The 13,607-nt window shown below is 49.2% G+C and overlaps 1 protein-coding gene across 4 annotated transcripts in view; it reads left to right on the top strand.

The window, feature by feature from the left end:
* Positions 1-2,368: 2,368 nt before the first annotated feature.
* LOC309967535 (store-operated calcium entry regulator STIMATE) overlaps positions 2,369-13,607 on the top strand; it is a gene marked incomplete at its 5' end in the record, with an annotated part of 55,633 nt that continues 44,394 nt past the window's right edge. For all 4 annotated transcript variants that reach the window (XM_082848248.1, XM_082848249.1, XM_082848246.1 and 1 more), the window contains one exon: positions 2,369-2,528. In XM_082848248.1, the coding sequence (XP_082704374.1) occupies positions 2,369-2,528 (160 nt within the window). The remainder of the gene's footprint in view (positions 2,529-13,607) is intronic.

The following is a 13,607-nucleotide window of genomic DNA, read 5'->3' on the forward strand; positions in this document are numbered from 1 at the left end:
TTGGATGAATATTTTGCGTGGGTTTTTTTTTTTTTTTGGTTTGTAAATAAGAGTGTATATAAACGTGTGGTATGTTATGACAGTTTTAAGTGGTTGTGAGAAAATTAAAACAGGTCTTAAGGTATATTTAACTTCCTTTGACAGCAAAGAAGGCATCTTGACCAGAGTAAATCCTTCAAAACTGTTTCCAGTGGGACCTCAGAGAATCATCTCTGAATGGAGGAGAAAGTTCCTTCCTGCTTCAATAAAATTAACCTTTCCAGAATTCTCCCCCCATCCTTCTGTCTGATCCTTTCCCCTCTGGATCTGGGTACTTTTTAATTGCCGTTCAGAAAAGGTAGGAAGAGCAGAACTTCCCATAGTGAGCTTGCTCCCGGCACCGAGGACTCTGCCCCGATCGCTGAAGACTGCTTCTTGTTCTTTACATTTGCCTTGGCACAGCAGCGACGGGCCTTAGGGTTCCTCCACATCTGGATGTGCAGAGCACTGCTTTGTCAAAAAAATTCATTTTTCAGCTCTGTGTGCAATTTTCCTTGAGCTGTGTCTTCAAGCAATTAATAATCTCCTTATGCCCAACTACAATCTCTTCGGCTTTAAGGACACATCCTATTGTTTGGTTCTCTCTAAACGTGGACTGTAACTGTTGAGCATACATACCCATAAGGGACCTTCTTAGACTTAAAGACGGTAATGCAATTTTTCCTTACCTGTTTATTTTCTTAACCTGATTTTCTGTATTTTCCCATGGTCAATACTTGTGGAGAGTTTTTAATTTTATAAATTAAAAATCAATTTAATTTAAAAAGCATTTTGTTGCATGCTCTCTGTGCCAGGCACTATGTTGGATGCAAGGCTGAGAGAAAATCAGTTCCTGCCCTCAGGAGGCTTACACTCAGCTGGGAGAGAGAGGTGTGTACAGCCGTCTAATTTACCAGTCTGAAAAGTTCTAGTGGAGCAGCACACACAAGGTAATGTGGATGCACAGTGGGGACAGGGGTGTCAGGCAGGCCTTCAAGCATGAGTAGCAGTTCATGGAGCAGGGAAAAGGGAACCGTATTCCATGCAGCTAGAATGCCATGTAAAGGCACAGAGGTGTGGAAGTGCATTGTAAGAGAAGGGCTGGAGAATTGGCTCTAGGGAGCCAGTAGCATTTGTGTTCTCCAGATAATCAAGTTAATATTCCTGTTAACCAAGAAAGCTTTTGGATATCATTGAACCTTTTATGTAATTGGAATTTCTTGACGGCTATCTTTAGGAGAACTTTCCCTAGGTTTGGTATTTATTGTTCAACAAGTGTACCCCAGTGTCTACTAGAATAATACTGTGTGTACACTGGCATTAAGTGGATGCAGTCCTGGTCAGGAACCTGAGAGCACCAACAAGAGGTGTCGGGAGAAAAGCCAGAGGCAGCTCAGAGGGTAGGTGACAGAATGGGGACTAAAGGCCCTAGTAGAGGAAGGGAGCAGGTTCTGAGGAGTCAGAAAGGGTTGAGTGGGAATAAATGTGAGTGTGTGTGGAGGGAGGCCCTGGAGACTGACAAATACCAACAACCTGATTTTCTTTTATGAATCACATTCAAAATGAACAAGATGGGGTTACATCCACGTGTTTACAGCATATACCCTGTATATTTTTAAATGAAGGCAGTTGGATTGAAATGACCATTTAAATTACGTTTATGGGAGGAAAAGTCGATTCGGGGCCTGAATGATGAATCTAAGACAAGCCTTTGGCCAGGATACTGGTACTAACAAGGAAAGTACAAGGACACCGAAGGTCTGGGTTGGAAAGAATATGCTTGTGTGCGGAGTCAGATTGTTTTCCTCCACGACCTGCCTCAGAATAATCCAGCCTGCTTGCCGAAAATGCAGATTGTTGGCCACCGTCTCAGAACAACTGAATCGGAATCTGGGGGTGGAATCCAGAAGTATTTTTTCATAAATTCTTCAGGGGTTTATCTTAGAGGGAAAAAAAAAATTTCGTCACAGATCTTCCCTGCTCCTGCCCTCCCGACCTGGAGCTCGGAGTCCGGGCTTGGGCTCTCAATCCGTTTTGCGCAGCCCAGCTCACCTGGTCTGTCCTACCTGTGGTCAGGATCCAAAACACCGCTCCCTCTCCGGCCGGAGCCCCGCCCCTGGTGGGGGGGGAGAGTAGGAGCGGCCAAGGCCCGCCCCCACGCCGGGCCTGGCCAATCAAGCGCTGCGGTCTCAGACGTCGCGTTACGCGCGGCGCCGAGTCGGCCGCGGGGCGGAGGTACCGGCTCCCGGCTCGGACTCCGGGCTCTGGGCTCGGTGGCGAGGGCCCCGCAGGTAGCGAGGCCGGGCGGGCGGCCGGGCGGCGGCGCCCAGCGCCCCTCGCCAGGCCCGCCATGCAGGGTCCTGCCGGGAACTCGAGCCATTCACTGCCGGGTGGGCCGCCTTCCACCGTAGCGTCCGGCGCGGGCCGCTGCGAGAGCGGTGCGCTCATGCACAGTTTCGGCATCTTCCTGCAGGGGCTGCTCGGCGTCGTGGCCTTCAGCACGTTGATGCGTGAGTCCGGGACCCCCGCCCTCCTGAAGCCCTGCGCCGCGAGCCTCGGGCCCACCGGCCTCGGGGACCCTCCTGCCTGAGGAGTTCAGGCCTTGGGGACACGGGCCCTTTGGCGAAGGTGCCTTCCTCCCGCGAGCCCAGGCTGGGCATTCCCAGACGAGGGGGAGCTTTGGCCCCGACCCAGGGTCCTGGGTCCCTCGCCTTACCGCGGCAGCTTCTTGTCAGGGGTCACCCCTACTACTCTTCTCCCACCCGCGCACACCTCTCTTCTGAGATGCCCCCCTGCAACCGTGTCATCGCAAATTAAAGCTACCCTACTTAACAGCCTACGGCCATGACCCCCGGGAGGCATATTCTTTTCTGCCCTCTTTTAAAGGCTCTTCTTAGCCTCCCCTTCGCCCCCAGTCTGCTACTGAGCTTTTTTCTTCACCTTCACTTCAGGATTTACTATATCCCGTTCGCATATAAATCCTGCCACCTTGCAATACCTGGCTTATTAGGCCGTGCAGTCCGTTCCCAGGACTACTTCCCCCGGCCCCGGCCCTTCACCCTCAGCTTAATTTTCTGTTTTGGTTGGAGCCGGACCCACCCAGAGTGCCTTCTTCCCCGCATCTCCTTTTTCCTCTCCTTTTCCTGAACAGGCTCACCTGTTCCATCTCTGCCCCAACCGTTCCTAATTAAGTTGCATCTCAAGTCTCCCCTGGCTGTTCCCTTTCCCAGCCCACTTTTGTTTATATTTCAGGTATCCTTCCTTTCCATGAGACTTGGGCAACTTAGGAGCTTAGTGGAGAAGCAGACTCAGAGGGTCTGAGGAGGTCTTAGAATTCCTGTGCTAAGTCATCAGGGGCCCTTCCTTGAGAGCTTCATAATGGGGGAGAAAGCCCCAGATAGCCCTTCTGGAAAACCAGAAATTCCAACGTGTTGTCATGTGTGCCACGTGTTGAGGGGTTATGTTTTCTTAGTGTACATCCTTTTATTAAAGTGACAAGAGACCTAGTAGCTCTGTGATTGCATTTCGGGGAAAGGAAGAGTTATAACTATTTTGACAGAGGTGTTATTTCCAAAATGACTTGTTCTCAAAATTTCCCCACTGTGCTCACGTGGGCAGAATGGGAAGTTCCTGCAGAAGGTATGCTCCTTGGCATCTGGGAAGGATCCTGCAGCTGTGTGTGTGCGTCTTGTAGGGTCCAGTTGCTGGAGTTGCAGCTTTGCTTGTTTATGATGTGTGGCTTATTTGGGTGAATTCTCCCAAGCTTTAGGGAACCTTGAAGAGGCTATTCTTGGACACCACTTTTTTTCTGGTTGCCTGGCCTTCGTAAGTCTTGCAACAAGTCCCAGACTGTGTATGTTTGCTACTTTTTCTCTCCTTTTTAGTCTCTACTTGCCTTGCTGTTTTCCCTGCTGAACAAATACCCACTTGTTCCCACAGTAATAATTTGTGACGACTTAGCAAAAATCAGCTTCTGACTTGGGTGCATGAACTGTATGTTTGTATGTTCGAGACATTGTGCGTGGGTCTGCACTCCCCTCCCCACGTTTCTCTCCTCCAGCTGGCCTTCCTTTCTCCCTAAAGGAACTCCAGGCTTAGGTTTTATGTTGTTCCCTGACCTAAGATTTCTTAGCATAGCCCTGGCTATTTTCATAGGTTTGATTGGTGCTGATGGCCCCACTAATTCCCTGGGGTTTGATACTTGTGATTCAGAGAGGGAAATGTGATTTATGACAGGCGGAGTTGCTCACAGCTGAGAAGTGTGCTGGGTTGAATGTGTTCAGAGTGATGGTGCTGGCCCTGCGAGTCTTCAGGGACACAGTCACTTCTTAATCTTCACTGTGAGCACAAGTGCAAATCCCGCCGTGGTTGGTATATTCCGTATGCAAAGGTGGAACTAGGAAGTGGTTTCTTGCTCAGTGTAAGGCTAGATGTGGAGGGAGCTTGTGGCATTGGGTAGTAGGTCCTGGGACAGTGATGAGTAGGGGTGATGGGGGGAAGAGTTGGAAAGGCTAGAGCCGTGTCTGCCCTGAATACAGGCATGGACATGGATCGAGAGCCCTATTCTCCCACCTAGAAGCAGACAGCAGCCCAAGGGGAGTCCCACTGATCGAGACCCAGTCAGGGAAGTACCTTTCTTCTCTTTAACTTGTTGGTTCTATTAAAATAGAACTGTGGGGCTTTTCCATTTTGCAGGGCTGGGAAGAGGAGGAAATCTCTTAGGAACTGCTTTACATTTTAAAATGGACTTTATTGGGGAAAACGAAAGGGAGTGGAGGTGGTCTCAAGGAATTGCTCCTGCAAGCTGCTTGGCTGTCTTCCTGGTCACAGTGCCTGTTCCTCAGTCTGGCAGAGCTGCTGTCAGGAGTGCCAGGCTCCCATGAAAAGACTGCTCACCTTGCAGCCCTTGAGGGAGGTCTGGGTTCGTTAAGATGAGGCCACTCCATCCTTTATCAATTCCATCATTGGTTTCTTCAAGCATATTTTTTCTCTCTCCCTCTCTTTTTTTTTTTTAATTGACTGTGCTGCGTGGCATGCGGGATCTTAGTTCCCTGACCAGGGGTCGAGCCCGTGCCCCCCTGCAGTGGAAGCACGGAGTCTCATCCACTGGACCACCAGGGAAGTTCCCAAGCACATTTTAAATACCAGTCATCTCTCCTGAGCAGTTGAAACTAACAGTCCCTCTCCTCTTTGGAGTCACAGTCTTTTCCGTTCCGGTGCTTTCCTCCTCCAGGGCAATGGGCTCGGACACTTCGGACAACTCCCCGGTTCTTGGGGCAGGCACTATTCCGTTTTCCTGTTGGACCAGCTCTGTTGTATAGGATGGACCCATTTCTCTGCCAGACAGGCTGTGTGGTATTTTTCATCACTTCACATCCTGATTTCAGTGAATCCTCAGACCACTGTTTTTATGTTTCTTTTTCTACCCAGAAAATTACTTTTTCTCCATTTACAGGTTGCTGTGTTTTTTACCTAGAAGTAAGGGTTACCTGGAGGAAGACCCTCTTATATCTCAGGAGAGGATTTTGATTCTCACAGGGATTTCTCATCCTGGTGCTCGACTCACTGTGTGCGGATTTCCAGACGTCTCTGGCCAGGCACTTGAGAGTTGGTGTGCCAGTTGATCTATATAGCTGATTCTTTAAGCTGCATAAACATACAAGCCGCCATCTGCTGGCATGTCCCAGTGTCAGCATCGCCTTGTTCAGGGGGTGAACTTTCCGGAGGCTTCGGCTAAGGTACCCTGTGTGTCCAAGGAAAGCCAAACAAACTCAGAGGCAAGCTTTTAAAGGGCCTTCCCCCTCTAGGTTTTCTGGAGTGTCACTGAAAGTCGTCGGGGGTCTGAGTAGAAGGAAATGCTTTAAACGAGGGACCTTTGTCATGCTCTTCCTGCCGAGCAGCTTGTTTTGGTGGCTTTATCTGTAGTGTGTGACTCAGTGAAGTCACAGCACAGCAGAGCTGAGCAGTCCTGGAGCTGCCCTGTGTGTTCCATACAGGGCAGTGGCCCAGCCATCAGCGAAAGGTCAGTATTGGCCAGTGTGTGTGTTGGCATTAGGGGTATATTTACTCTCAGGACCTGTAAATGCAAAGCAGACTCAAGCCTCCTTCACCATGCACCATCAGAGTCCTGGGCTGAAGTGTAGACAGAATTGGCTTTTTAACCAAACAAGCATTTTGAGAGCTTGGATAAATCTACCTGCCTATTTTCATGTTACAGATTTGGGGACTATCCAACTGAGAGAAGGTGTCATTGTTTTATGAGGACACTGATGGTGCTGAGAAATGATAGCATTTTTCCTGAGGCCCAAAGTAACATCACAGACTAGTCTACCCAGCTTTGAAATCTTTTTTTTTTTTGCGGTATGCGGGCCTCTCACTGTTGTAACCTCTCCCGTTGCAGAGCACAGGCTCCAGACACGCAGGCTCAGCGGCCATGGCTCACGGGCCCAGCTGCTCTGCGGCATGTGGGATCTTCCCAGACCGGGGCACGAACCCGTGTCCCCTGCATCGGCAGGCGGACTCTCAACCACTGCGCCACCAGGGAAGCCCCCCAACTTTGAAATCTTAATCTCAAATGAGTCCCTGCTGTTCTGGCGCATGGTGAACTGGCCTCCCTTTGTGTTCTGTACAGACATAGGCATGTTGGGACAGCCTTTCCTGGGATCACCTGTCCCCACGCCATCCTAATTTTTATCTTAAAAAATGTCAGGTATACAGAAAAGATGAAAATAATACAATGAATGCCTATCTGCCCTCCACCTCGATTCAGAAATTGTTCACCTTTTGCCACATTTACTTTATCTCTTTATACTTTTTTATTTTGGCTGACCCATTTGAAGGTAAGTTGCAACCAGCATCACACTTTATCCCTAAAAACTTCAGTTGAGTCTCCTAAGGATAAGAATAGTTGTCTACATAACCACAGTTTCTTTTTTTTTTTTAATGAATTCATTTTTTATTTGTTATTTTTTGGCTATGTTGGGTCTCCGTTGCTGCGCGCGGGCTTTCTCTAGTTGTAGCGAGCGGGGGCTACTCCTCCTTGCGGTGCTCAGGCTTCTTGTTGCAGTGACTTCTCTTGTTGTGGGGCACGGGCTCTAGACATGCGGGCTTCAGTAGTTGTGGCTCGCGGGGTCTAGACGCGCAGGTTCAGTAGTTTTGGCACGTGGGCTTAGTTGTTCTGCGGCATGTGGGATCTTCCCGGACTAGGGCTGGAACCCGTGTCCCCTGCATTGGCAGGTGGACTGTTAACCATTGCACAACCAGGGAAGTCCCCATAACCACAGTTTCATGATCACACCTAAGAAAATGTATAACCCTGCAATATCACTTAATATCTAATATTCACACTTCCCCTAACATCACAGGTCTCTTATAGCTGGAGTTTTTTAAAAACTATGATCTAATCAAGGTCCACACTTTGCACCTGGTTATGTTTTTAAGTCACTTTCACCCTAAAAGAATCTCTCCTGCGCGCGCGCGCGCGCGCACACACACACACACACACACACACACACACACACACACACGAGTTTTTTTTGTTTTTTGTTGTTGTTTACTGACATTGCCTTTGGAAGAGTCCTGGCCAGTTGTGGACGGTGCCCCACCTTCTGGAGTTGTCTGGGTGTTACCTTGTTGCGGTTTTTGGGTATTTCATGGACCCCTATGTTTCCTGAGTTGGTCTGGAGGAGCCATTAGATTGCGATAACCTTTTTTACAGCGAGAACACTGCATGAGCAGTGTTGCGTGCTTCATGTTACACAGCACCAGGTGGCACGTGACATCAGTCCCACTGTTAGTGATAAGGTCAGTTACTGGGCAGAGAGGGCACGTCTCCAGCTCTCTCCCTTATAGGGTACATTTTCCCCTTTGCAGTTAATACATTATCTCTCTGGTGGTAATACTTTGAGATCTTGTGAATATCCTGTTTCCCGGTAACTTTTCACTTCTGGTAAAATAACGAAACTCAGTGATGGCTGAAATGGAGCTGGAGCTCATATGTGAAGGTGCCATCTCTGGGCCTGGCACCCATCACACGGTCAATAATGTCGCCTTCCTTTCCTACCCCACCCCGGAGTGCCAGCCAAGGCCCAAGAAGAGCATTCTGTCCCAGGCTGCTGTTGTGCCCACAGGGGAAAGGAGTGCAGCCAACATTAGCATGGAGGCCCGTTAGGGGGTCTTTATTTTCAGAAAGTTTTCGGTTTTCTAAATGCTGATTCATCTGGTAGCATTTATCCATAATGGTGATGGCCTTTATTTATAATAAAACTTCACTAATTTGGAATAAAATCAGGGCAGGAGGGAGTTATCTGAATTAGGGGACAATCTGAGTTGTAATGCATTTTTTGCCTTTTAAATACCTTTGTTTTTCAGGTGTTGCTCTATTGGAACCTATCAAACCTTTACTGCTTTAATGAGCTGTTTAAAATCCTCTGCAGTTAGTATAGTGTTTGCATGAAGATGAAGTCTCCTCCTGTTGAAGGAGTTTTACAAATGGTTAAAAATAGCAGAATCCCTGGCTCTGGAACCCATCTGACCTGGGTTTCATTTCTGCTTCTGCCACATACTGCCCTTGAGCAACCCACGTATTTCTTGAAGCTTTGGTTTCCTCCCCAGCAAGATGGGAGTGATGATTTTTCTGGAACTCAGGATTAGAAGGGTGTGTGTAAGGAAGCTGGGTTAGTGTCAGGCACATGTTGGGCCCTCCATAGTAGGAGGGGGGATGTCATCCTCATTGTCATTACAGTATTCACATTCAGAACTCAGTTGAAGAACATCTCACAGGTGCTTGAGTAACTTGTTTTCTGAATTAGGTTAAACATTTCCCTTTCTGTCTTGTTTACTCAACATGTTTACCTTTAGCCCTCTTCTCTTAGACTGCATAATAGTAAAAAAAAAAAAAAAAAAAAAACTGTAACCCAGACAGTATAGCGATTGCCAATTCCAAGTTAGCAGACACTCAAACCAGGTGGCTTTGGTATAAGTAATAATCTCCTTCCTTCACCTGACCCTTTCTTGTGTTTTCGCCTAGAGAGTCTCACGTGGGCCCTGAGCAGGCAGTGGGTGGACTGGGGCAACCCATTTACAGGTGACGAACCTGCATCCAAGTCCCTGGCTTCAACATACCCAGGTCCTGTGGTAGCAGGTGGTAACACTGGCTGCTGGAGCCCACTTTCCTGCAACTGGCTCTTTACTCAGTCCCTAGTATGCCGGCTCTTGTGCTCAGCACTTGACAGTGCTTCACAGGAACCTGGAAGGGAGGCGTTGTTTTCATTCTGCAAACAAGGACAGTGGGCAGGTGAAGTGTGTAGCACAAGGTCCCGGTTGGTAGGTGCAGAGCTGAGATGTAAGCCGGGTCCCTCAGGCCCCAGTCTCTCTCAGCCACTTCCCCTGATGCCTTTTTTCACCCCTTTCCACGGGTGCACTTATTACTCTCTATCCCTGGGTACTTCACCCCCCCCTTTTTTTTTCCTATTTGTATAATTCCGAGTTTCTTTCTTAACGATTCTTCTTTATGTCCAGAGTATTATCTGGAACTTCAGATTATTTTGTGGCTATTGATAACGTTAAACATATCAATTTGAAAAGACCTACCAGTCCTTTCGTGCATGTTTGAATTCCATCTTAGGTTCACTTTTCTGGCCTTGGCCTTTGTGAAGGTTTGCCCTGGCTATGTGAGGATGGTGAGCCCACCCTGGGACTGAGGTCCAGCCTCTGAGGTGGAGCCTCCCGGAGCTGCAGGGAGGCATACATGAGTCCATTCTGTAACTCGTGAGGAGGGATTTCCAGGGCCCTTGGTATTTCAGGTTACCTGCAAGTTTTCACAGAATTTGTTTCCCTGGTGCTATATGATTATAAGGAGCGCAGTTAATAATCTTAAGAGTTAGGGATGGCCCTTAAGAGTTATCCTTTTCTTCTTGTGTACATAGAAGTGGTCTGTGCATCTCTTTTAGATCACTCCACTGCTAGGAAGTTATCCATCTAACCCAGGGTTTTTCAACTTGGCACCATTGACATCTTGGGCCAGATAATTCTTTGTTTTGGGGGGCTGTCCTGCGCATTGTAGGATGTTTAGCAGCATCCCTGGCCTCTACCCACTGGATGCCAGTAGCTCCCCCACCCCTGTTGTGACAACCCAAAGTATCTCCAGACATTGCCCAGTGTCCCTTGGGGGGAAAATCACCCCTGTTAAGACCTACATTTGTTCAGTTTGTAGACTCAGTCACATGCAGACCCTGATGTGAGCTCTAGCAGAATGGATCTGTTAAGGACCTGGGTGCCAAGTGTGGCCTTGACAAAGAAGAGCTGAGACCCAGTCCCCTGTCCCTGAGGGACTCACAGCTGGAGTGGGCTGCGTGCGTGCTGGCAGATCATTCCATTGCAGTGTGAAGAGGGCTGTAGATGTTTGAACAGACTTGAGAGGAGTGATGAGGGATTCTGCCAGGAGACCTTGGGAACCATCTCTGAGGAAGCCCTGCTTGGTCACAATACTGGAGGTGAAGGAGATGTGAGGCGCTCTCGAAACAGAGGGAGTGGTGAGGGCAAAGGTCCAGGTAGGAGATCATAAGTGTGGCCATCGGTTCTGGGGGCTGGAGATAGTGGGGACAGAGGCTCCCAGAAAAAGAGACAATGTGCTTGGAGGGATTCCAGAGAGCCGCCTTTTTTCAATTTCAGGCCTATTTTCTACAACTTAAAAAGGATGTTGAAATAAGTCAGGTTCTGTGTTTACCTCAGGCTCCTTTTGTTTGTTTGTTTTGTTTTTTGGCCGGGCCACGCAGCATGTGGGATCTTAGTTCCCTGACCAGGGATTGAACACTCGCCCCCTGCAGTGAAAGTGCAGAGTCTTAACCACTGGACTGCCAGGGAAGTCCCTACCTCAGGCTCCTTTTGCATTGTTTCTTTGAGAACCTTTGTTTTAAAGCAGTTTCATCACATTCCTTTTAGACCTCATGGGGTCTCCCAGGGAAGGTCTACTGTTTGTATCTTTGGGGCTGCAGGAAAAGAAAGGGGAACCCAGTGACCTTCTCCGAGCCCCCTAGCCTATTGGCAGTGTGCCTCCTGAGATAGGTGGTGTGATGATGTGGGCAGACCTGCTGGGCCTGCTCAGTGCCAGGCATCGTGTATTAGCCCAGTTAGTCCTCACAGCCACCCTGAGAGGTGGGTGCTAATATTGTCTCCCTCTCATACATAAGGAAACTGAGTCACAGGGAGGTTAAGTAACCTGCCCAAGGTCACACAGCCAGGAAGTGGTAGAGCCAGGCCGTGTGGTTCTGGAGACATTGCTTTTTGCTTTTAGCTAATAAGGGAAGCAGCTCCTTATTTGTAACCGGCTTCTGTTGACTGTCCACCACACTCCACACAGGTGTAGACAAAGTGGAGATGCTTCCATCCCTGGATTTTTGGTTCAGCCTTGGTTGTGGACAGCTGTTGGGTGTGGTCACAGAGAATAAGCCTGGAAACCTCTAGCCCCTTTGGGGCCCCAGGCTGTGGTGGGGTTGGGCTTTGCTAAAGAACCTCTCCCGGGAGAACTCCAGTCCTCAGCAAGTTCTAGAACTCCTGCACTAGTACAGCGGGGTTGCCAGCCCCTGAAATCGCATGTTTGTCTGTGAGAAAAGGACTTCTCATTTGAGTTACTGCAGCCCCAGCTTATCCGACATGACCCACCCCCCTCCCCCACCATGTTCCCTTTGATTTAGAGCATCCTTTGCATTCTAAAGGGCATCTTGAGCTGTGGTCAGGTTCCACTTGAGCCACTTTGCTGGAGGAGGAAGCAGGAGCTGGCGAGGCTCAGCCTCCCCCAGGGAGAGGGGGGAGGAAGGGTTAGGCTGGGGCGCTCAACCAGTGTTTTCCTTGGCTCTAAAATTTCTTCTAAAGACTTGGTTTTGAGGATTTGTGGCTTTTCCTATCACCAATGAGTGATAGGTGTCAAGAGCTTCATGTTTTTTCTCTGTTCTCTCTCATGGACCAAGTTGTGTGCACAGTAGTTTGGGACACATGCGTTTTTTACACATTTACCTTTCTCAAAAGGCTTTATTTCCCCCCAGCTTGTGTTCTAGTCCGTGGGCTTTTCCAGCCTCTTAAGCTCATCAGTGTTCTTCATGGGCTTTTCGGTTTTCTTTGAAGACATTTTCGCTTATAACGTGAAAAATGATGCAGAAAGATGACGCAGTGACAACTCCTGGGTTAAATGACACAAACCGGGCCGCGGTCCTGAGGAAAGAGAGAACAGTGGGAGCACACACGAGCCTCTTGCCAGCCCCGCGTACACTGTGTCTTGGCCCCGGCGGCATCAGAGCATGAGAGCAAGTTCTTCTATCTGGCTAGTGAGTTTGGAGCTAAAATATTTGCAGGTGGTTCCATCTAGGCCGTGCATGGAGCGGAGACTCACTCAGCGCTCCCTTGAACGGCACGCAGCACACATGCGCTGACCTTCCGGCTGGGATTTTGCTCTTGGGGTTTCCAGACAGCAGGCTTGAGGACTGCAGGTCTGCTGTTTCCACCGCTGCCCCACCCTCAGGCTGGTGACGAGGGCCGGGTGTTGGGGTCCCACAGACACAGTGTAGGGAGACTTAAATGAATGTGTTTATTCTAGCAAGAGCCCTGCTTGTATAATTCTGTCCCCAAATTGTCTGTGAGAAATCTCATCAGTTACTGGCAAAAAAAAAAAAAAATCATCCAGTTCTGTTACATGAAATTAGAGTAAACAGGAATGTTAAATTGCATCTCAGTCTGCTTAGCAGATTACATATTGATTTGTTTTTCTCAACATGTGTTAAACTAAATAATTTACTAATACGCCAAATAGGTAAAAATCTCCGGGGAAACATCCAACAAGCACTGTAGTCTTGCTAAGGACCTGCCTGAGTTCAAGGACCACTGCTGCGGATGGGACAGCATCCTGGGTGCAGCCGTTATACAGTGATCTTGTTCTCCCAGCAGTGGAGGTTCTCGGGCCGGGCCAGCGTGGACAAGGCTCAGGCTGAATTTTGCTCAGCAGTGATGTGAGGCGTGAGGGCAAGGAGAGCTCGGGCCGGGGGGCGTTGTCTGGCGCTGTTCAGAGCAGGTGGACCGCTGAACCATACCAGGAGCTCCTGGGTCCTTGCTCCCACTGGCCATGGCTGCCAGTGGTGTTATGCAGTGGGTCCTTCTTTGCCTGGGACTAAGATGGCATCCTGGCATCTTGAAGGACAGCCGGGCTCCTGGACCTGGTGCCCCCATCTTCGTTTCTGAGCTCTTTCTTTGCTACAGACACTCCAGCCACCACAGTCTGCACTGTAGCCCAGGCCAAGGAGAACAGCCATGATACCAGACAGTGGGTTGCAGCAAGATGCCACCTGCTGCTCTTCTTTCAGCCCCAGCACCTGCCAGACCCGTTCCTCCTCCCCTTACCCACAGTCCTCTTTCCCCTAAGTGCTTTTCTCCTCCCACCCCACCTCGCCGTATCCTCCGCATCTTCCAAGAAGCGCGCTCCCTAATGACCTTAGCCATTACTACTCTGCTTTGAAGTTGAAGAACATACAGTCTGTACTGTACAGGTTAGGCCTCTGCATGGCTCTGCCTCTCGCTGGGCTGGGCTGGGCTGGCTTGGCTGC

The sequence above is a fragment of the Leucopleurus acutus genome (genome assembly GCF_964270905.1).
Source record: "Leucopleurus acutus genome assembly, chromosome: 10".
NCBI lineage: Eukaryota > Metazoa > Chordata > Mammalia > Artiodactyla > Delphinidae > Leucopleurus > Leucopleurus acutus.